The 25,482-nt window shown below is 33.2% G+C and overlaps 1 protein-coding gene across 1 annotated transcript in view; it reads left to right on the top strand.

The window, feature by feature from the left end:
* The window catches only part of Smp_148790 (laminin beta chain-related), a 76,433-nt gene that overhangs the window by 3,389 nt on the left and 47,562 nt on the right, over positions 1–25,482 (top strand). Inside the window, exons 3-10 of the mRNA XM_018791171.1 lie at positions 2,040–2,319; positions 8,352–8,472; positions 14,785–14,933; positions 16,328–16,448; positions 17,997–18,185; positions 20,934–21,113; positions 23,053–23,162; positions 24,294–24,566. Of these exons, the coding sequence (XP_018645684.1) occupies positions 2,040–2,319; positions 8,352–8,472; positions 14,785–14,933; positions 16,328–16,448; positions 17,997–18,185; positions 20,934–21,113; positions 23,053–23,162; positions 24,294–24,566 (1,423 nt within the window). The remainder of the gene's footprint in view (positions 1–2,039; positions 2,320–8,351; positions 8,473–14,784; positions 14,934–16,327; positions 16,449–17,996; positions 18,186–20,933; positions 21,114–23,052; positions 23,163–24,293; positions 24,567–25,482) is intronic.

Raw genomic sequence — 25,482 nt, 5'->3', positions numbered from 1 at the left:
AAACAATAAAAGTAACCCTGATAAATTCAGGTTGATTTGACGGGAAACAGTAACTTGACTATAACCCACCCCTGAATCAGTCGTCTACTAGGGAAAACGTTTTGAAAATTTGAAAACGGGTCCTTATTAGTGATCTTGACAGTTAATTGTTGAAAATCTCCGATGCAATATCACTTTCAAATTCATTGTTCATAGACAAACCCTTATTGGGTGCTGTGAGTATTCTTTCACTTGTTATTTAATCTTCAAGTTTGCTTTAATGAACTTGTAAGTGGAGATATTTTCGGTGTGTTCACCAGATTTTATTCAGTTTGTCATTATTTTTGTCATCTGTTCTATTTCTCCTGGGCATCGAAGATAGTGAGTTAAGATATTTTACGGCTCAAAAGTACCAAACTACAAAAATCTACAAATTATCTATTTGAATTTGGTTTTCTACATATTGACCTTTGTAAAGAGCCATTCGCTCTTCGTTTCAGAAAAAAATTAAGGAATTATGTACTGAGTAACAACAAATATAACTATACAAATTTACCAAACGATAAGTAACCCTTCTCTTTTGAGTTGTTTCAATTTCTTTCCCAATATTTTGCATTATTTTAAATGTTGTAAATGACATCGATGATTCGACACTAATACTTAGTAGTTTCGGGCACAATTTCTGTGTTTTCGCTAAAATCTACTCTAAACTTGATAAGCTGAGATCATTGTGGTTAGCAGTGAAATCCAGGACGCACGTTTCGTCCTATTTGGGACCGGTCAACCGGATGCACCTGTACTCCAGAGTCGATGTTCACTCTGAGACTAGAATCTAGTACCGTTCGCTTCAAACGCCATTGTGTTATCCACTTAGGTAATGGGTTCACATAACCACTAGCTTGTGCAATGGGATGAAGTTTAATCCATTTTTGTATTGGTTATTTAAATCTCCCCATTGGTGTTAAGCACTGCAATTGGTCAGTATATTATTGGCATATTTTTATCGTGTACTGATCGCCTCGATATGGAATTCACTCACAAGCATTATAAGTGCAGTCCCGAAGTTAAAATCAACTTCGGATGCGAATGTATCCAGCTGACGAGTCTGAAATAGGGAAAACCGCACGTCCTCAATTCCACTACTAGCCACCATCCATCTTTGCTTATAATGCTTGTGACCTAAGACATTATCGAGGCAATCAGTATACGATGCACATATACCAATAAGAGACTGATCAATTGCAGTTCTAAAAATCAATGGGAAGATTCAAGCAACCAATACAAAAGTGAATTACTACTCTAAACTTATTTAAATTTTCTGTTCAGCAACTGACTTGTAATTAGTGTTGGTTCTTTGTTTAATAGACAACCCATAAATTCATTTTTATCAAATTAAGCTTTAAAATTTATTAAAAAGTAGCAGCACGTAGAAAAGTAAGATAATTGTTGTTTTTTATTCATAAATAGATTTCGAACTATATCTGAAATCTCTACGTAAAGTGTTTGTATATTTCTTAAAAATATCTCATAGACTAATGGGTCTCAAAATTCCGGCTCAGTAACTTAGCGGCCGAGTGCTCGATGCTTGTCTGAAGGCCATGAGTTCGATCAACGGTGGAACTATGGATATACTCTGCTGAAAAGCCCGACACTAGGCCGAAAGAGCTGCAGTACGTGATTTCCGTTTTTCATTGGTTGTCTAACTACCATCAGTTCTTGACGTAAACTACGAAAACCGGAAAATCTACATAAACCTCATATACTGGTTATATGGAATTGTCTAGATTTGAAGATAATTTTTTTGAATTAGTTACCTTTTTAAAATCTAAATTCGTAATCTAGACGATAAATTTATTGATACTATGTAACGTCTTTCCATTACGACAGTAGTCGGTTGGATGTATGTTGATTTTAAGATACGTTCCATGGTGATTTTTCGACAGTACTAAGTTTCTTGATATTCTTTTTTATCTCATTATCAAAACATTAAATAGTTTCTAGATTATTTTTCAGGTTTATATCTTCTGTCAAATAAAAAAAACTTTATACTTTAATTTCAGGTGGCAGTCACAGAATGCAGTACACAATGTGTCAATTGTATTGAATTTGGATACACAATTTCAATTTATTTCAACGATTCTACGTTTTAAAACTTATCGTCCAGCGGCTATGTACTTAGAACGTTCTTATGACTTTGGACGTACATGGGCACGTTATGCTTATTTTTCAAATAACTGCAAACGCGATTTTCCAGCTGTACCTGAAGGTCCTCGTCGATCGTTGACTGACGTAACTTGTACTGGAGTTTATAGTCAACTTACACCTTCTGAAGGAGGTGTGGTATGTTTCTTAATTTCTAATATCTACATTATGATTTCTATATTTACTGTATTTTTTTATAACTAATTCATTAAAGATAAAGATTAATGAGGTTGTTGGGATGATCCTGCAAATTTCTCGCAATCGACATGACAAACTCATGAAACATTAAGGAGCATTTCATCCAATCAGCGTTTGATTAGATGCTTTGCTAGAAATATCGCGAAAAGGAAAAGTCACATGTAGAGATTCTGATTGGCTGATTAATACACTGCTACTATGTTTAGCAGTATTCTGGAATTTCCAGAAAAACCCAAGGACTTTTAAAATACTATAAAAACCCTATATTTTCTGTACATAAACGAACCTTTGGAGTAAAGTGCTTCCCGCATATTTTGTGCCTTTTCTCTTGTGTTCAAGTTGCTGTGTAGTCCTAGCTTGGGGGTTACGAAACTAGCTTAGGATCCTAGTATAGCGTTCAACCAACAAGACATATCAGAGGTAGTTTGGGCAAACTCAAGTGAGAAATATTCCAGCACATTAACTGTATTATCGGGTTAGAAACTTCACTTACCTGGTTTTTATAAAGAAGATATTGTAGACACAAGTAGTCTATCACATAGAAATAGACTAACTTCTGTTGACATGTAACTTAAATAACATGATAGAAGTTAGTATCATAAAACCTGTTCTACATAAAAACAGAGCGCATAGATCAAATACTACAAGATCAGATTGAATAAACTGAGAAGTTACCAAATTTAAATATCATACTGGTTTGTACAATTAATAAATGTTAATCTAATCAATGTAAGGAAGTATCATTTATATGGATCAAGTCCTTCAGATGTTTTAAATACCAAGAGTATTTGGATACCTTAGTTAAGGTAAATGAATGTAGAACACTAAAAAGTTGCTCTAAAATTTCAATATCTTGTTAATCTTTATTCAGTTCTAATTCTGTATGTATCATTACATCTTTATATCTACCGATCTATTTCTGTTATAAAATGAAATAATTTGATCTTATGCTATGTTAATACTAATACATGCTGTTGCCGATTGTGAATATTCATTCTTCCCCATCACATGGTTAACACGACAGCATAATCCAGGTTACGGATAAACTGCGAGACTTGACTTTTACATAAGCTAGCACGTCAGTCCATTTCCATCCTATTTGAGTGGGCACTCGATTACAGACACGAATCATTTACATTAGTGATCTACAACTCTTTTGGCAATAATGTAATGACTAAATTTTCATTAATTCGTCTGTTATGTCAGTTATCAAGGAGTACAGTCACAATTGGATTGAATATACTTTAACATTACCACTTATCAAAAGTATACAAAATCTCATATAATAATATTTTGAAGGAATTTTTGTTAAGTATAAATTTTATAGTAGTTCAGTTTCGTAGAGGAAACTTTGGTTGCTATGAAAGTTTACTTTGCTTTATTTAAAATGTTTTACTTATTCTACTCTGAAATTCATATCAAAATGACTTGCATACTAATGATGTCACTATCCAAGACTCCTTGGGTTAAAGTTAAAAAGAATTTTTCTGTCTACATTCGTTATCATTATTCAAAGTTTCGCACTTTCCTACTCTTACTAAATTGACCAGATATTGATGAGGATAAAAATTGCCCCATAAGATACTTTAATAACGTATAAACCTATACATGTCTTTAGTTCTACTGCTAAACACTAGTTGTTTGTCAGCTAATTTTCTGAAATTAAAATATCAATGGGAATTAAAAGTAGAAAAATTAGTAATCAGAAGTGTTCACATTCGGGACATCAGCCAATGACCAATTATTTATTTATTTATTTAAACACAAATATTGGTACAAGGAAGCACCAGATAAATATGCGCCGCACAAATCTCATTTCATCTATGTGAGGGCTGTGATACTGCCCAGGTGCCCAAACTGATGCAGGTGGTTTCCTTAGCGGAGCACACCCGGGGCCTTTGACCTAGAGATCTAGTCCACAAAGCAGTGGAGCATCGTGAGGAGATGCAGTCCCATGGTAGCCGGTAACCAACGATTGATTCATACGCCATTTGTTCCCTCAGGATACTGGAGCCCATGTGCACCACTGGATTTGAATCAGGGTTTCCCAACTCCATTAGACTGACCCTCCGTGTAAACCAACCCGGTTAAAGTGCCGGACATTCTCTTTTCGTCCTCTCAATTTGGTAAACAACAGTAATGCCACGAGAAGGCAGTGAGTAGGACTTCCTTGGTAGAGGCTATATACGCGTGGCCGTGTGAGAGCATTCGGAGAGGGAGAGTGGACTCTCCCCACTCTCGGCCGTACCAGGGCATTTGGAGGCCAATGACCAATATCATGTTGTGTAATCAGAAAGTTAATTAGAACCGATATTTCTAAGTAGAACAGTAATAATTATGTAGCCATTGAGATGAATAATATAATTTTTTTATCTTTCAGTAATGAGAAATTTATGAGTGAAAATAATTACCACTGATGATTATAAAAGTATAGGACTTAAATCTTACTCTACTGTATAACCATGCTGTATACAATGACGACAGAAACAGGTGTCAATAAGTCAGTTATCTTGAAGAAGTTCATTCAAAACTTAAACTAAATAGTATGTTCATTTCTAAGGATTAGTTATAAGCTAGAAATTAATAGTGAACGACAAATTAATCTACCTTTTTACACAAAATTACCCGTAATTATGGCCGAAACAATGGATATAACCAGTGATTTTACTACAGACTTACCGGATACTACCTAACATTGTAAAATATAAAACAAACTTTTAGACTTTAATGACTTTGACAATTAGATGTGAGTAAATTTCAGCAGTGAAGTCAGTTTTCGCGGAAATGACTCACATTTTATTCTTTCTTATTATCCTGAACTGTTTGACTCATATATCTAATTTGTTAACTTATAATACAAATTTAATATAGTTCTATCTGTTGAAAAATTAAAAGATGCATTCTTTTAACAACCTTAAGCAACAATAAAAACATGTTTGGGGTACATTCCTCTTCAGCTAAATGCCAAGTCTTACTTCAGGACTGATATACATCGACGACTGGACTAAGGATAGAGAGTCAAGTAGTTGGGTGTGTCCATCACTTTATTCATCTTCGAAGTTACATAAGTCGTAGTGGGTTAGCGTCTGACAAAATCTCGGCATGAATTCAGAAAACTCGGTTAACGTTTGCCACGTTACGTCACTTGTAGTGTAAGCGAAATATCAGTTTACCAACCGGAGGATAGCTTGACTGCACTGTAGTTTACCCCATTCTTCTTTATAGGTGTGCAACACGGGCCTTAAAAATATAGAGTATTTGTAGATTACTAGTATTCGATTATAGGTATATTCAAAGCATCGTTTGTGTATTTTGGTTCCATCGATTTAATAATTCTAAAGGTAGTTAGAAAACACTAGGTAAAGATGGCTGATGTGGTAATGGGTTGGAAGAAAACTAGAAGCAGCAAAACCAAGAAATTTCGTTAGCCCATGAAGAAATTGATTGTTGGACTGATCCATGTAGGTGGGTAGGTACAGACTATCTAGTTGGGGTCAGGGTGATTATCGTAACCAGTAGTTAGAGACTTCGGGTGATATGGTTCAGGATCGTTTGCAATGGCCCACGTGGATTTGCTCTATCTTCCCTTAGATCCTTGGTTTATGAATTCCATTTAAATTTTTTCATTTCACTAAATTATGTTTTCTTGGATCGTATCTTTGATATCGAATCACTATTTATACTGCTACTACTTCTACTACCACGGAGTTCACTCTGATAATTTCATTTCACTGCGTTAATGAGGTGTGGCAACCTGAATCGTTATACACTTATGACAAGTTGTTGGTTGCATCTGACCGGTCGACTAATTGACTAAATTTTTAAGCGTAAATAGTTTTCTCTTCATCATCATGTTGAAATAGAAAAGATCATAATTTTGTACCAGTAAAAATTTAATCACTGGTTATTAGCTGTATTATTTGCTATACATAGATTAATACATATTTATATAGTTGAAATCATGAGTCAATCGAAGCTAGACCACCTTGGAAAACCTGGAAGCACTGGACGGCCGTTTTGTCTCATTGTGGGACCCCTCAGCAGTGCACACCCACGATCCCGCCTCACGAGATTCGAACCCAGGACCTATCAGTCTCGCGCGCGAGCGCCTAACCACTAGACCACATATTTATACCCATGATAAAAAGTTTAATTGTGATGATGCAAATGAAATAAAATGACTTTTCTCTTTTTTTGACTCAATCTGTATTGGCCTAAAAAAACTCACTTATTGTGATGGATACGTATATGCATATGCAAATTCTGAAGAAAATACTGGTAGATTATCATCAGATATTAGATGTATAAGAAAAAAATAAACTCAGTGATAGATTTTAAATAATTTCAACGGTTCCCCCGAAGACCCGACCATAGCTTCTTCAGAACGCTAATCCAAAATCAAAATATTGATTTTCGAAAAAAAGAGACTGAAAAATAATGACGGATTTCAGTTTTAACCATTAATAAATATTCAATACACTAATACCTTGGTATACTGAAATTAAAACTTAGATTTTAACAGGAATCTCAGAGATCTATAGGTTATTATTTCTTAAATTTGTAGCAAAAAGATGTGTACAGAATGGAAGCTTGGTTACAAAACAGACAGAAGTATACAATAAGATATTACCTAATAAGTTTTTTCTCAAAAAGAGATTTATTAGGAAATAGCTTATGTTAACAAAGCGAAATTCAATGCTAAAACAAAACTGAGATAAATAGTATTTGCTGATTTTTTGACGCATATATTGATACGTCTTGCTGATTGAACGCTATACTAGGATCCTAAGCTAGCCTTATACCCTCAAGCTAGAACTACACAGCGACCCGAACACAAGAGAAAAGGCACAAAATATGCGGGAAGCACTTTACTTCAAACGTTCATTCATGTACAGAAAACATAGGGTTTTTATAGTATTTTAAAAGTCCTTGGGTTTTCCTGAAAATTCTAGAATGCTACTAAACATAGTAGCAGTGTATTAATCAGCCAATCAGAATCTCTACATGTGACTTTTCCTTTTCGCGATATTCCTAGCAAAACTTCTAATCAAACGCTGATTGGATGAAATGCTCCTTAATGTTTCATGAGTTTGTCATGTCGATTGCGAGAAATTTGCAGGATCATCCCATTTATTGTAATTTGAGAATTAAATTAATGAACAGATTCTCCATCTACCAGTGACAAGATGAAGTAATATCCTTGTAATAAATAATGACCATTGTGTAACACATCATTGATCGATTCATGATTTCAAAAAAAACTCGACAGTTTCGACGACCCTATACTTATAATTATCATATGTTTGCCATTGACTAGTTTCGAGAAGAAATTAACTGTGTTCTAGTCAGAAACTGTGACAAGTAGAGGTCATCCGTGTCAAATGTGAGGCAATTGCCCACCGAAGACAATGGAAGGTGTTCACACAATATCTTGGATTGATCGAAGTTAGATATTGAAATTGTTGGATGTTGGCTCAGTGGTCTAAAGGTTAAGTATCCGTGCGAGACCGACGGTCTTGGGTTCGATTACCGCATCCAAGGTCATGAATGTGCAACACTGAGGAGTCCTATACTAGAATGATGCGCCTGTCCAGTGCTTCTAGGTTTTCAATGATGATGTAACCTAGATCGATTCATGATCTCAATAAAATCCAGCAATCTTCGCAACACTATGTTTACATCATGCGTAATGGTTTCTTTTAAAAAAATCATTTTGAATGAATGTTGGTAAAAATATCACCATACAATGTATAGAAGTTATAATCAGATTATTTTTGTCACATTTGAAATATACTACAATGCCGTACATAACGTATGGGTAAGATTTTCTTGGGTTTTTCAAAACTTTATTTGAAAATAGCCGAATAACTGGTTGAGTTTGTTAATTATTTCACTATGCTACTAGTTTTCAAAGTTAAATACTTCTTTTTTATGATCGTTTTCATACTTATGTTTATATGTATACAAACTAGGTTGCTTATATGGCTGCCCCAAGTGAAATGCATCAATCATGGCCTCAGTACAGTAAAGAACGTATGAATTTGACAGCAATTACTAATCTGCGAGCTGTTTTTACCAGAATTAATACCTTAGGTAAGTAAAAGAGGATTTTTAAAAGATCAAATTGATCTTTTCTTCTCCATGATTCAGTTAATTTTGTTTGCGTTGCAGACATTTATCTAAACTTCACAAGCTAAAATATGTTAAAACATTTGTTATAATTAATAATTGTAATTTCAGGTTGTATACAGATGATGAGAATCGGTGAAACAGACCTTGTTTGTTCTTTCTTCGTTTAAACTTCACTTAAGTTGAGCTGGAATATGTCTCGACCAAAAACAGGATTTTATCTGTTTTTTCTCTGAAATAACTTATCCGTGTTCAAAATATGTTTAAATCAATACACTAATAACCGCTGAAGCCTAGGGTAAATACCACTAAGCCAGCGTATATTCAGTCCAGCACGAAGCTAGGTGCACGCTTCATTATATATTTTTGGGTCATGATCATAATCCTTCCGTAGGTGAACCTACGGAAACCTTGTTACGACTTTTAATTCCTCTAAATAGTCGAGTTGGGTCATCTCAGCATCAGTCGAGTGGCGAAGCAACTACAACGACACTAATCCAAAGACCTCACTACACCATTCAATTGGTAGTAGAGACGGACAATGTGTAAAAAAGAGTATATTATCTGAAATAGTACTGAACACATGGTAAATTTAAATAAGTACATCCAGTGATTTATATCAACTTAAAAAATGGATGACTTTAATAATTAACAGATATTAAAAAAAAAACTCGATAAGTAGTGATGAATGTAAAACACAAAAGATTGGAACCATTTCGAAATCATAATAGTCACAAAACGATGTCTTTTGGAAACTAGTCGAAAAATAAAAAGGTAAACCATAATGTAAACCCAGGTAGAATCGAAGACATAATCATCAGCTCTCTTGGGAACCACAATACGGTTATCATCGACGAATAATTGGCTCACTATCGAATTAATTGACTCTGTAGGGTACCAAACCTAAATAAACTTTAAAATATTTGTATGGTATGGAGCTTGCTATATGATCTGAAGGTTCTCGGTTCAACCTTATATAAGACAGTTATTGGGAACTATTGAAGAGTTTTGAATAAAGCCGAAACAACTGTAGAGTACACTTTGGCTTCCATGAATCGTCATCTTATAACAAAAAGTGTTAATTTAAACACAATATCGACATGAAAGTGTTTTCTTTTAAATTAATCGAGCGTTTACTTTTTCAGTTTCAGTTATGTTATGAGTTGTTTAGTACTTCTCCAATGTTCCAAGTCTTATCTTTCACAATGATAATGCAAATTCTTAGGTCAAATAATAAGCTAATTTACGTTTCACTAGGAATTACTCGAATTGTACTGATAATATTTGTCAAAACCGAATGTTCCAAATTAGTATTTACGAAATACATTGGTAACCAATTAGATTAAATCCAATCCAAAATTTATAAAATCTTAATTATCTAAGGTACACAGTAAAATATTACACATATATGTATACTATTTGTATAAATGTATATTAGTATGATTTAAGGTCAATCAGTTCAGCAGACTATGTTCTTTATCTTACGTTCGATGAAAACACGAACAATGAAGTATAACAGTATTAGTTTTCAATTAGTATTTCCGGTCTATTTTGAATAACATATTAGTAATATTCTTATGTACTAATGTGTAATTATCTAAGTAGATGTACCGGTAATCTAGTGTCATTCACTATATATATGTATATATAAACAACTTTAAACTGTATAGTCATGAAGTGAATGTTATTGCCAATGTTTTGTTTAGATTTGTTATTTGAACGTAATTAAATGTTATCATTTTGAATTAAGTTATAAAAATAAATTTCACTTTTAGAATGATATATCTATATATATACCCCTTGTTACATAATAGCAAACCTTAGTAATTACATAAAACCTGGAAGCAATGGATGGCCGTTTCGTCCTATTATGGGACTCCTCAGCAATGCACCATCCAGTGCTTTCAGGTTTTCCATGGTAGTCTAGCTTCAATTGACTCATGATTTCAACTATGAAAATACTGAAATATCCACAAAAACCCCTTCTGAATTACATAAAAGTCAATTTTTATTGATATAAACTAGTTTGTGCATTCATGAATGATTTTCACTATGTAACAAATTTTTATCAATTATCTCATTTCAATTTTATAGTAGTACTTGTTGTTGAAGTGTTCAACCCCTTGTCTTTTCAAATCAGTTCATTGATTTAATAACTATAGTATATATAAAGTAATGTAGTGTAGTGGTTAGTTTATACTGAGACACAAACGTAATATGATTGGACAAATTAAGAAAAAAAACTTTTAAGGAAACAGAGAATTTCAAGTATTATTTTAGATCGTGGATGTGAACTGCTGAGGAGTCCCACAATAGGACGAAACGACCATCCAGTGCTTCCAGGTTTTTCATAGTGGTCTAGCTTCAATTGATTCATGATCTGAACTATCAATATTATTTTAAAATTTCGAAAGAAAATGTAACAAATTCAAATAACAAAATCAGTGCTTAATACTGTAACAATTCTTGGAAAAAATAATCATATTGCTAGTCATAAACTAAGAATCTATAAATTCACTTCGTATTACTTGTTTGAATCTTCCCATTGATGCGAATTTAAACTTCACCCCATCGCACAAGCAAGTGGCTATCAGGACTCAGTAGCTGAGTGGATAATGCGATGGCGTTTGAAGCGAAAGGTACTGGGTTTGAGTTACAGAGTGAACATCAACTCTGAGATGCAGGTACATCCAGCTGACGAGTCCCAAATAGGACGAAATGCGCATCCTGGATTCCACTGCTAGCCACTATCCATCTTTGCTTAAGAATCTATAAGCTTCATATTGTTGTGATAATCATGCAGGTTATGTTCTTCTAAGTAAAATTTAATAGACAAACAAATATTTATGCACATTGTCCACAGCATTTATTTTAGCTGTGAATACTAAGTAGATAAAGCAAAGCATTACCTAATTGAGATGTTCACCAAACAAATGTTTACTATAATGGACAAAATTTACTATTTTCAGTAATGTGTAACACAAATGTATACTCATCAACGTTTATCTGGAATAGTTTATGCCGAAAAACCTCATCATTGAATACAGTGGTTGTAATAGTCCCTAATTTGCGTTTTTTAAGTGATGGCACTTATTAGCATTTCTAGGAAAAAATGTTAGAATTATCGGCTAAGTTAATTTGATTTTACTAGAATTTGGCTAATATAAGTTGTAAAACCTAGAAACTAGGTAGAGTATTAGTTATCATATGCTTAAAGTCAGTGAATACATTTCTGTTAAATGCTCTGGCGCGAGACTGGTAGGTCCTGGGTTCGAATCTCACGAGGCAGGATCGTGGATGTGCACTGCTGAGGAGTCCCACAATAGGACGATGTTGAAAATTTGTTAAGTGAGCTATCCAAATGTCGACAGGCCTTTTGTAAATGATATTGTTTAAACAATTTTGACATCATATAGTAATAAATATCATGGTTTAACGTAATTCTCTTACTAGATTTGACTAATTAGACTTAAAGTATGTTTGTTCATAATTGTGTCGGAGTTTTCCCAGTTTTGTTGTCATACTTCGCAAAGAATGTTAACAAAAACATTATTGATAACCAGTTATTTGTGGTGCCTTACAGGTTCAGGTGTAAACTAATGTAAGACTGTTGACTTGGAAAACCAGTAATTTCATATAAGAACACAAATTTATTTAGGAAACCTTAGTGAACGATAACTCAATCATCACAAATCTTTCATAATTTCGAGACGAAGAGGGACTGAGGATTTAATATTATTGACTAATATAAAATAATAGCAAGACAGACTTTATGTACCGGTTTTTATTCAGAGGTTCTCTCTATGATATTCATTTGTGATGTCAACTGTGCTTATGATAATCGTATCTACCGAAACGAAATACCTTGAGTTCTGTGTGTTTACTATGTTTTTCTTTCATTCAAACAAACTTAAATCACAATCATATAAGTTTATTTATCCAAAGTTGATCTGACTTAAAGATGCACGTTTTGTTCGTGAACGAAACTTTTATTTCATAGAAACAGAAAAGTTACAATAAGGTACGAAACGATAACTTCCCTATCTCTTCTATAGACAACAAAAAGGGGGGTTACCATTTCATTTGGACTAAACAGTGGTGACAATTTAATCTTTCCTAGTGTAAACATCCAATATATTAAGGTTCAAATCATACCAGAGAATCAATTTTTGAACGGGTGCAGATTTATCTTGCTTATGAATAACAACCAACATGGAATGTAAATCCACGTTTGCTAATTGTCTCCAACTGTGAGTGAGAAATGCTGAGGTTAGTCTCAGTTTTCTGTACGAAGATGGCAAATTGGTTGATGATATGGTGGACCTTCATCGACTGAGGTTGTTGGAACGTGTTATACGTACTCCGAACTAGACGTACGATATTTGCCGGTGTAGCAGTAGGTTGGCAGAAAAATAGGTCACCCAATCCAATATGCGAAATCATTCTATAAGGTCACTGACTGTTATACTGACCAATTTTGGTAGATTCAGACTACCTAGCTACGGTCCTCTCGATTATCATACCGAATGATTGGAAACATTAGATGAAACGGTCCAAAATTGATCACACTGGTTCAGATTCATTCAATCTTTATCCTTCAACATATCCTGAGTCTTTAAATGATAATTTGCTTTCTTTATTTCAAGAATTTACTCTTTCATCTCCATATAAATTATCTATACTTGATCTTTTCTACTACCATTAATACTATTACTACGTCTATTACACTGGAACTTGTCTTGATGATTTGAAATTACTGTTCTGATATGGTCTGGGAGCATATATGTAACAGGTTCCACATTGCTTAGGACTGATTCATGAAATATCTAAACAAAAATCACTTCACGACTAAGTATTGATAGATTGTCACAGATTTATACCTTTAAAATGTTTGAATGATTGTTAAACAAAGTGACTATGAGAAATTTTGCACTAATTTTTAAAATTTAATTGAACGTCTGTATATACAAATCATAAAGCTTAGTAATTTCGTTGTACTTTATATGGTATAAACAATTCACAATGACGATGCATATTACTTATAAATTTTTTGGCTGATAAACAATGAAAAATCATTTTGACAGGTTTATTGTTCGAAAATGAATGTAAATCCTGTTATCATACATATATACTATGAATAAATAGTTGGTACATGAAAAGTGATAAGTAGTGGTTTACTATATGGTTTTTGCTACGAATAATGTTAAGATTTTAGATGGTTTCAAGTCGCTGACAGCTGAATTTCTCTGTGGGATTTGGACCCGAGCCATCCTAGCTTCACAGTCTGAGAAACTTCCACTGAAACATACGGGTCTCTTCTGATCTTCTGTCAGACTGAAATGTTCAGAAGTGATTGATCACAGTATTGACCGATTTCATGTTTGTCCTATTTGCCAACCATAGTACAAAAACTTGGTCCAGGGTTTCTGTGTGACTATCTCTAACCACATAACATTTAAACATCGTACACACAATGTCATGAATTTGGCTAGTGGCCACTTTGCAACATGATCGATGAAATTCGATCAGCACTAAGGGACTATGTAGAATTGATATTAAAGAATTATGAACTAATGATATCATGTAAATAAGAATGTATGAAAATTTGCAGCGTATAAGTGGATTCAAGTTCATGCTAACTCTCTTCCTCTCAATGTATATGAAACCTGCATAAAAGCACTTACAGAAGTAATAACAACATGAAACAGTAAATACTTCTGAACTAGGTTCATTGAAAGAGTTCAATACTTACTAGATTTTTTCATGATTTCTTCAAGATATCTCGGTTAATATGAAAAATATATTCTTCTAAATGTAATTTATAAACCTATGTAGAAATATCATATTTTAGTTATTAAGTCTTTATATAGTTGAAATCATGAATCAATTGACGCTAGACAATCAGGGAAAACCTGGAAGCACTGAACGGCCGTTTCGTCCTATTGCGGGACTCCTCAGCAGTGCGCATCCACGATCCTGCCTCACGAGGTTCGAACCCAGGACCTATCAGTTTCACGCGTGAGCGCCTAACCACTAAACCATTGAGCCGGCATCCGACGGCGGTCCAATGCTTCAAGGTTTTCCATGGTTATCTAGCTTCAATTGACTCATGATTTCAACTATATAAAATTACTAAAACCTCCACTAATCCCTCTTCTATTAAGTCTTTAGTCTAATATACCCAAGTATATCATTAAAATCTAATTTTTTTTAACAAAACAATTCTCTAATATTTTTCGGTAAAAATTTTTATTTATCTTTTGTTTTCATAAATAGGTGATATGCGTGTTGATGATTCACCATTAACACGACGTAAATACTATTATGCACTTTATGAATGGAATGTATGGGGTAGATGTACATGTTTTGGTCATGCATTACGTTGTAAACCAAAATCATCTGCTGAAATTATTAAACCGGAAAAAGTAAGTGAATTCTTTCTTTCTTTTTTCTCACTGAATAATTATCACTATCATCCTAGGGATGATAAGGTTTTGTTTTGGTCACATGTTAATATTTTCTGAATAGGAGAAGATTGTAGAATACAATACTTCGCTTCACTTCATTTACGCCTGTTACTCCCAATGGAGCATAGGCCGCCGACCAGCATTCTCCAACCCACTCTGTCCTAGGCCTTCCTTTCTAGTTCTATCCAGTTTTTGTTCATTTTTCTCATGTTTGTCTCCATTTCTCGGCGTAATGTGTTCTCTTGTCCTCCTCTTCTCCTTTGGCCTTCAGGATTTCATGTGAGGGCTTGTCTTGTGACGCAGTTCGGTGATTTCCTCAAAGTATGTGTATTGTATTCTGGTAAAAAAGCTAACCAGAATACAATACAGTTGAGTATAATTGATTATTTAGAAGTGACGGTTCATTTGTACAAAAGAAAAAGAATTCATTGTTCAGAAGAAAATAATGGAAATTTGACAGTGCATATCACTAAATAGATATTAAATGAGAAGTAAACCTTATCAGTTTTGAATACAAAACATTTCAGAAACGTGTTTAATGTATTTTCACTTATATTTAGCTAATACTTTGTAGTGAACAAGAACACGAGTGGGGACAATCAAATGTATTTTACACGAAAAATACAGACTATCTAACTAAATTCTGATAACCATACAGTAAATAGTTAATTTGCAAATTGACAATATATTGTTTCAATCTTAACTGTTCCTTCTGCAAATATCAATGCATCTTCTCTAATTCCATTGTTCATGCGTTTTCGTCCAGTGTGCGCTTCATTTTTGTTCGTTTCTTATCGATCTTCTGCCAAAATACATTCTATGTCTGACCATCACTATGTACTACTTATGTGGGTATAAGTAGACCGCACCACACTTTAACTGAATTCACACATCTATTTATTGCTTAAAAAAAGGAATATTTATGACGATATGAAATAACCAACAATTATTCTATGATCTTAACATGATCATATAGCTTTCTTTTAAGTCATTTTAATTCGACTAGTCAGCAAATACTTATTACTCACTCTTGGTTTTCCTAACCAATTAGCTGATTTGGATACGCATATTAGAAGTGTATATTTATTAATAGCGGACTAGGCTAACTACACACTATAACAGGAACATTATCATAGTATCTTAAAATGAACAAAGATTGCCAGGCGAAACGTTGGATTTACTTCAAATTCATTCGCCGAGATTTTATGAATATATTATTCCTTTTTAATGTCTCGGCGCTCAAATACTGTGAAACTGTTCGCTATAATTTAAACGAAAGTTCTTATATAAAGAAAATATTAGTTTTTTAAAGAAAACTTATTTTCTATTTGTTTTCTTTCTCACAAATAAAGGTATATGGTGTATGCGAATGTACACATAATACCGCTGGTGAAAATTGTGAAACTTGTGCTGATTTTCATTGGAATAAACCATGGATGCCGGCAACGAGAGATGCTGCTAATGCATGTGAAAGTAAGTTTAGGTTGTGTTTTTTTTCAATCAAAAATATTTACGGTGGATTGTTGACCAGTTAGCAAAGATGGATAGTGACTAGCAGTGGAATCCAGGACGCGCGTTTCGTCCTATTTGGGACTCGTCAGCTGGATGTACTATCCATCTTTGCTTATCATGCTTGTGAATTTAGGCTATATCGAAGCAATACGCACAGTATGCACATATGCCAATTAGAGACTGACCAGTTGCAGTCCTAAAAATCAATGGGAAGATTCAAACAAACAATACTAAGTGGATTAAGAAACATATTTTTAAAAAATATCATACTCATCACTAAATAAGTAATATGATGATTTTTAATCGATGATATATAAAGTTTACTGATAAGAATAGGAAAGCCAGTTGACCAAAAAACAACCAATAGATTAAGGGATAATCAAGTTGGTTTTTTCGTAAAAGTAAGACTTTCTGGTTGTTGATATAACAGGAGAATAAAAATATTTTCTCATTTCCGCGGTGTACTATTATGATATAACAATCTCAGCGGTGACCGGGATCATACTACTACAAGACTGGATACTAGTTTGATAAGCAGTACATAGACCAGATCATATTATATTATATATACTATTCACAAACAATAGTGAAGAACTAGATTGGACACTAGATAATCTTTTATTCAACCCATTTAAAAGCAATTCGCACTCTAAGAGTCCGGAGTAAAAGTCAGCAACAGGAAAGGAAACCAATTGTTTTGTAGTTAGTTTCTGTTAGTTCACTCTCAATCGCAAGTCCCGTATTGTTATAATGAATATAAGTCAGTTACAATAATTTGTAGTTTACATCACGGATCAACCTTAACCAGACAATTACTGAAAACTGGTAGGCTCTAAACAACTGTTTAGTCCCAGAATGAGACTTTTCAGTAGTGAGCATGAATGACCCTACTGAGAATCGAACCCAAAACTCCCTGGTCTCCTGGAGAACTCTTAACTATTAAACCACTGATTCGGTGTCTAACAGTTTACATTTTTAGCTTTAAAGGATTTGCTATATTGAACAACTATCTCATAGCATGATTGTTTGGTAAGTTTATCACTTCCGCTGAATCTAATTGGTCACGGCTTCTCACAATGACTCCGGGATTTATGTCTCGAAATTAGTAACTAGTGAGCATAGGGTTGTTATGTTCATTATTATTATTATCAATATAAATAAACCAAAACTTTCGACAGTCTCCACAATCTCCTCATCTTCATAATGTAACTTGAAAATACAGCAATTATTACACCCTTTCAGGATTTGAACTTTCATGAATTAAGGTTTGTTTTTCATTTTGTTGCCTGAAAGCGGTTAACATGATTGATGCGTTGGTTAGAATTTCTAGCAAAGGATATATCTTCTGCTAATGTCACACTTATCTTTCCCATATGTATTCGATAGGATACAAATAAAACTCACATTTAATTTCTTATCATAAATCTGAATCTTAGTCTCTTTTTAATTATCAATCTACCGTTTTCACATAAAATATTTATTTGTATGTGTGGTTCCTCTTTTTTTCAGAATGCAACTGTAACAATCATGCAACAGCATGTTTCTTTAATCCTGTATTATTTAGTAAATCTGGTAATGTATCCGGTGGCAACTGTCATGGATGTATACATAATACAGAAGGTGTAAATTGTGAATTTTGTCAACCGAATTTCTATCGTCATCCAAGTTATCCAATAGATCATCCTTTGACATGTCAACGTAAGTTACTATTATCCATAATGTTGCTTGCTTCTAGTAATTTTTAGTTACTTTGAAAAGATATCATTTATTCTTTGGTTAATGTCATAACTTATTGAATAGTACCATATCTGATTATCTGTTCCTGACACTATCGCAGCTTTACTTACTTATAATTAGACAACTTTGAGTTATTGATTATGAAGTAAACAATTAAACGTACTAAATTGCTTGCTAATCCTGGAAATTTGATCCATAGAATTTGATTACTGATAAGGGTTAGACAAACATGTTTGGCTATGATTCAATAACTAGTCATTGTAAATATCTTAGTCATACAGGAGGTCTGTTTCGACGAGAATAACCCACTGATAATTTTCCAGACTGTAAAGTTGGGCAAAGCTGGTTTGAATTTACCAAAGAGAATCAAATACTTTAAAATTAAAGGTATACATTCTTGACGAGTGATAATTAGTATGAAAGCTAATCTGAGCAGAGTTTTCTACTTACTACATCCAGTCTGTTTATTAAACAACTAAATAATGATATATTTGTAATATCCAACTAAATGGAAGTGGCTCATATTAAGTCTACTCATTAATATATTACAGCTGTACCATTATGTTATATCCCCTGGTAAACTATGAATGGTAACTTTTAGGACTATTTATGGACCAATATGATATGTATATTTCCTATTATATAGTTGTTAAATAACTAACCTAATCGTATTCATGTTCCTCTTATTATTAGCTTTATTTTGACCTTTGACCTACTATTATACGATTCTTGAGTTATCATCAGTCTATCGATTACTTTCCCCCTATTCACAGCCACATTTGGCCAATTATTGTACAAATGTTATTTTCTATTTTATGGTACGATATGGTCTGTTTGATTGGTATATAAACCCAGTATGTTTGAGAATAATGATTCATATTGCCGAGGCTGTTATTGGTGTTCTGGACTTAACTGGCTGGGCTAGGCAGATAGAAGGACCGAGTAGTACTCAAGACTGCTCATAACGCTTTTGTGTATCATTGGGCAATCGATAAAATCACTGCTCTCTAATTGTGTGTTCATATACTAAACAGAGCACTCACTCAATCGATATCAACTGGACAAGAACGCACGCACACTCACCTACACGATATAACACATTATTTCTACGATTAATTTTTTTAAACAATGCTGAATTTATTTGAAATTATCAAATCAAACCTTGATATTGATACCGACTATTTCTCCAACGGTTTTCTGTCAATTAATTATAAAGATTTTAATCAGTTCATTAAAATAGTATGATTTCTATCATTTTTTTACAATAAGAATATACAATTATAATGATTATTATATTCAAATGAAAACCATATTTAATTGAATCAGTATTGTGGTGTATGCTACTGACGTCGACAGATATAAGTAATATCTTTCATCAATCGAAAGTGAAATGCCTGGCGGTAGAACGTTAAGAAGATCGAAGAGAAGAGAACGTGAACAAAGGATGATTAGTTTGGAAACGAAGGAAAAATCAAGTCTGAGACAGCTGTTTGACATCTTGCAAATGAAGTATTTACTATATGGTTCTCAGATTTTACTAAGACGTTCTGTGATTACGATATTCAAATACATCTAGTCATATCACGCTCGTGTTCTTGTTCACCACAGTATAACATTCCAATTCGAACTTGTACATTAAAAAAAACTTAACTTTATTTAAACAATGACTAATGAATTTAATAAATTCTAAATTATTGTGAATGATGAATTTGGTTATTATTAAATCAATCGTCATTTAATAGTTAACTGGAAACAATGTAATTGAATTCACATTTCATTCTAGGGTTTTATAATCTACGTGTCTTTTGTTGTTGTTTTGTTGCTATGACTTAAATTCACATAAAGTAAAAAAAACAAAATCTGAATCACATAACAATGATATAAAAAGACATATAATGATTATACTCTATTATAGATCAGAAGGGGGTTTTGTGGAGAATTTAGTATTTTCATAGTTGAAATTATGAGTCGAGACTGGTAGGTCCTGGGTTCGAATCTCGCGAGTGCGGGATCGTGGATACGCACTGATGAGGAACGAAACGACCGTCCAGTGCTTCCAGGTTTTCCATGGTGGTCTAGCTTTAATTGACTCATGATTTCAACTATGAATATACTCTATTAATCAAATAGTTAAGATTAATTGAAGATCATGCTTATTTGATACATCATATAAAGTTAGAAAATATGGGTTTATTGAACTTCAACTTCATAATTGAATGGAAGACAACCAACCATCAGACTAAACATTTCATAAGTTACATTTCCCATACTGATGTATTATTATATTTTATAAGATTTCAATGTTAAAAGAACACAACTGATCAATAACACTTCATTTACAATGATTTTCCTTCTAATGTCAGATAATAGTCACAACTTTGTTTCAAGTTCCATAATTGATCTTCGTAAATAATCTTATCGAATAGATCATGAATTCTTTCCCAATATAAAGTCGTAGGAACAGAACATTCAAAAGATCCACAATAGGATACACTCTGATTTTCAATGGTCCCATCAGCTATGTTATTTTGTAAATGAAAACTCCCGAATATGGAGTATCGAAAATCATTCACGATGACGATCAAAAACATTCACTATCTCAAACTGATTAACAAATATCACACCAAATATCTATGGTACTACTTATGATAAAATTACATTCATCAGTTATTTACTTACTCTCCTTATTTGATTTCATCCTTATTTTAGCGTGTAATTGTCATCTGGATGGTACATTATATGATAATTTCTGTCAGCAATACACTATACCAGAGCAGAATACAATTGCTGGTCGTTGTATATGTAAGAAAAATGTTGGTGGTGAAAAATGTGACCGGTGCAAAGTTGGGTTTTGGAATTTTCAAGCTGAAAATCCTGATGGTTGTGAAGGTGAGTAAAACTACTGTAAAATAATGTTTACTTGGCAAGTTTAATACTTGTAATGAACTAAGCTGGTCTCAATATCATAGGTTCAATATTATATTGTTCGTAGATCCTAAATAAGTTGCATTCGATATAATTTGTATACTCTGAACTATTCATGTTGATTTAAGCCTCAATGTTTTGCTGTATTTAATGTGAAGAAAGAAAACTGAGGTTTGAGCAGAATAACATGAAGTCATTTTATTTCGTTTGATCAGCTGATTACAATCTGTAATATTTAAAAATCTTCATCTCAGAACAGGTTGAAATTACTCAGATGAAGGAGCTTGTTGGAGGCTTCTATGATCACACACAATTATAGTGTAGTAAGGATGTAAACGAATTTAATAGACTAAATAAAACATTGCAAACGTACATTTTATATGAAAGAACGTCTTAAAATAATGATAGTAGGAATGATAGTAAGATTAAAGAGCTAGAAACAAGAGTTCTGTAGTGAACAAACGCTAATAATAACTAAGGATGAAATGAGTGAAGCACAGTTAAAATAAGGTTACTAATCTAGGAGACATCCAAAATAAAAAGACGTAATGATGTAAATGATTAAAAAACGAGTTGAACGAAATTTTATGATATTGTTTGTGTCACTGAGCAACAAAAAGATTAACAACCATCATTTTTTGAACAAATAAATCCAGTATTATTTTTATGAATCTTCCCATCTATGTGTTAGAACTGCAACTGGTCAGTCTCTAATTGGCATATGTGCATACTGTGCGCATTGCCTCGATACAGTCTTAATTCACAAGCATGATAAGCAAAGATGGATAGTACATCAAGCTGACGAGTCCCAAATAGGACGAAACGCGCGTCCTGGATTCCACTGCTAGTCACTATCCATCTCTGCTTAACATGCTTGTGAATTGAGGCTATATCGAGGCAATACGCACAGTATGCACATATGCCAATTAGAGACTGACCAGTTGCAGTCCTAACACATCGATGGGAAGATTCAAGCAAACAATACTAAATGAATTTAAACTTCACCCCATCGCACAAGCAAGTGGCTATCAGGACTCGGTGGCCGAGTGAATAATGCGATGGCGTTTGAAGCGAAAGGTACTGGGTGAACATCAACTCAGATGCAGGTACATCCAGCTGACGAGTCCCAACTAGGATGAAACGCGTGTCAAACTGAGTTGTACTGCCAGCCACTTTCCATCTTTGCTTACCATTCTTGTGAAATAAATCCAGGTTTTTGAACACCTGATAGCAATGTCTTCAGTAAACTCCATAAAATTGGGGCTTATCTGTTTGTTAAATATGTTATGTGACTAGTTTTCTATGGAATAGATAATACGTAGATCATGTAAATAAGTGTAAACACTCTTTTTATAGTAAGAATAAAAATATGAATTGATCAAGTTTATACTTTAGTAAGGAAGAAATAGACAGAAAATACAATAAAACTAAGTTCAAATACCATAAAAATCTACTTCAATACAGCGATTATACAGAGAAGTGACGAAATGTGACCAAATGACTGTTTTTTGTATGAAAGAATTAAACAAGTGTAATGTTTCTGTTTAAGTTTTCCAGTGTCTAGCATAGTAGTTATGTGTATCCATCTTATATTTCAAAGTTTTGAAACATGCAGTAAACATTCCTAATCATTCAGTTCGAAAGAATCCAACACAGGAAGGTTTGCCACAATATTTACACAGCTGGAAAATAAACAGGTCAAACTTGTGTATAGACCCTTCTAATTAACAGTAGAGTTCACTTTTTTTGATGTACTTAACTAAAGCAACATAATAAATAGAAACATTCTAGGCAATTATCTATCCTTTCTTTCTACTCAACTTAAATTTTACCAAAACTGTCTACGTGTATATATATATATATATATATATATATATATATATATATATACCTTTTAATGCAGCCTGTTCATGCAATATGATTGGTACAATCGACAATGGTGGTTGCGATCCATTTACTGGACTTTGTATATGTAAACGATTTGTTGGTGGTCCAAATTGTGATCGATGTTTGGTGAGTACTCAAAATCTCATTATAATATTCATTATTTTATGAATAAAGTTCCTTATGGACTTTGCGGTGATAGAATATTTGATTAAGGATAATTTGAGGTTAATGATTTATAAACAACTTGTCTCGCTTTAAAGGCTTACTTTGTCTAACTCTGAGGACATCACACTACAGAGATCATTCTTTTGAGTTATATATCATCTCCATCGTTCAAGCAAATTTCCATTATAGTAAATGTAAAGAAATGAGAAACTCTGAGTAAAGTTTATATATACTTGTTGTCAATTTGGAGGGGTGAGTTGACTGACCAATGCTGGTATACAAACGCCCATCAGTATCTCCAGTGGTCAGAGCTTGATTACGTTTGACATTGAATAGCAATGAAATCCAGTTCATGTTTCGTCTTATACGGCACTTATATACTAAACAAACCTGTATTTTTAAGTGTTCTTATTAATACTCATTTTAAACGCCTGAGTGTTACCCTGGCATCTAACAAAGTATGATAGCGTATCTTTGTTCAAAGGGATTAATTTTATGGGACTAAATTAACTCTATATACTTAAAATCCTAACGTTTGTAGCATTAAGAAAGACTGGAAAAATGAGAACCTAAAACATTTATGCGACTGATTTCAGTTTCTGTTTTGAGGAATAATTAAGAAACTGTTTGAAACGCTTATCAGGAATACTTACTTAAGAGTATTACTGATTATTTCGTATGTTCAGTTAATCTTTCGATATAGTTTGGCTGTTTCAGTACTGATGATCATCCACTTCAAGACTATAGCTATCCACAGTAATGAACCCATTCAACAATATCTATAACTGTTGAAGTAATTGAGTTTTTATTGAACTAAACAAGAATTGAGAAATTTGAAAAATAACTCAACTATGTTTATCAGAATACCTAAAACGCAAATCGTAATTAGTTCCAATTTACTCAATCGCTAACCACATTATAGATTCATTTGTGTTGAGTTTTCTCGGTAGTTGCTGCACTGTACATTGATAATTTGTTAGATTTTTACTGAACAAATTTATATTGGCATAATATCTTATAAATGTTTGAAGAAATGATCTATGGAATAAAATAATACTAGTAATATATTAATATATATTATTTATTTTACAGGAAGGTTATTTTAACCTGTCCACAACACCATTAGGTTGTCAAGAATGTGCGTGCAGTCAAATTGGATCATTGAATCCAAACTGTGAACGTGTTAGTGGACAGTGTGCTTGTAAAGTTGGCTTTACTGGACGTGATTGTAGTGAAGTTGAAAATGGCTATTATATTGTTCCACCACATGAAATAATTGATAGACCTGATGAGAAAGAGATTACACTGATTGGACCTAAAGGTGAAGGAAAGTATGTAATTGTTCTTGATGTGGATCCTAAACAGGTAATTTAAAAATTATTACTGACGTAAGTAGTTTCCTTGAGGTTTTGTATAGTTTGTAGTTCCTATCTGATATCGTAGAGTGTGTTACTGAAGGATTTAAAAACTAAAAAGAAGTACCTGGCTAGTGCTCCCTCCGTGTCTTTTCTTTAACGCATATCAGATCATAGGTGAGATTTGTTTACTGTTACAACTCAGAGATAGACGGATCCTTCCATCAAAGCAATTGCATCAGTCTAGATGCTATATTTTTCAGGCTGTAGATACGTAATTCCATAAGATTTTTGTTTAACATAGTGACATGAACCAATTATGGACGAAACTATTATTTACTTATATAGCCTAATGCGTTGTAATTGTGGCTCATTTTAAGTAATATTAACTCGAAATTTCTTGTCACTAGTTAAAATATGAATATGATGTTCACAAGTGTAAGTTGACCCCAAAAGTGAATATTTTATATCTAAAGGTTTTTACACCTGATGAATGTTGTCCTGTAATGATAACGAATAGAACTCAATTAATTTCGTTGATTTGAAGAGTCTATTTGTGTAAAAATGGCCAAAACGTTCTGACTCACTTATAGATCTTATTGAAATATAAGATAAAAAATTAAATCTGATGTATGTAATGAAAAGTTCGATTTACAAGATAAATCACTATATATACCTCACGTACTTATATTAATTCAAGAATAGAATCAAACATATTAAGAATACATTTATTTGAATAAACAAAACATAATTCAACCAATCAAAATCAATTTAAACAATTACAATTAGTGACTGGCTCTATGAGGTATTTCCTGGAATTCTAGTGAGAAGCAGTAACCAGCGGAGTTCAACCAGGTCTGTTGGGAGATATCAACTCACTGAAGACATTGGTGAAATGGTTGCTCAACTTCGTGGATTGATTGAAG

This window comes from Schistosoma mansoni (genome assembly GCF_000237925.1).
Source record: "Schistosoma mansoni, WGS project CABG00000000 data, chromosome 4 unplaced supercontig 0032, strain Puerto Rico, whole genome shotgun sequence".
Lineage (NCBI taxonomy): Eukaryota > Metazoa > Platyhelminthes > Trematoda > Strigeidida > Schistosomatidae > Schistosoma > Schistosoma mansoni.
The sequence above is the reverse complement of the archived record's forward strand: the minus strand, read 5'-3'. Positions and strand labels throughout refer to the sequence as shown.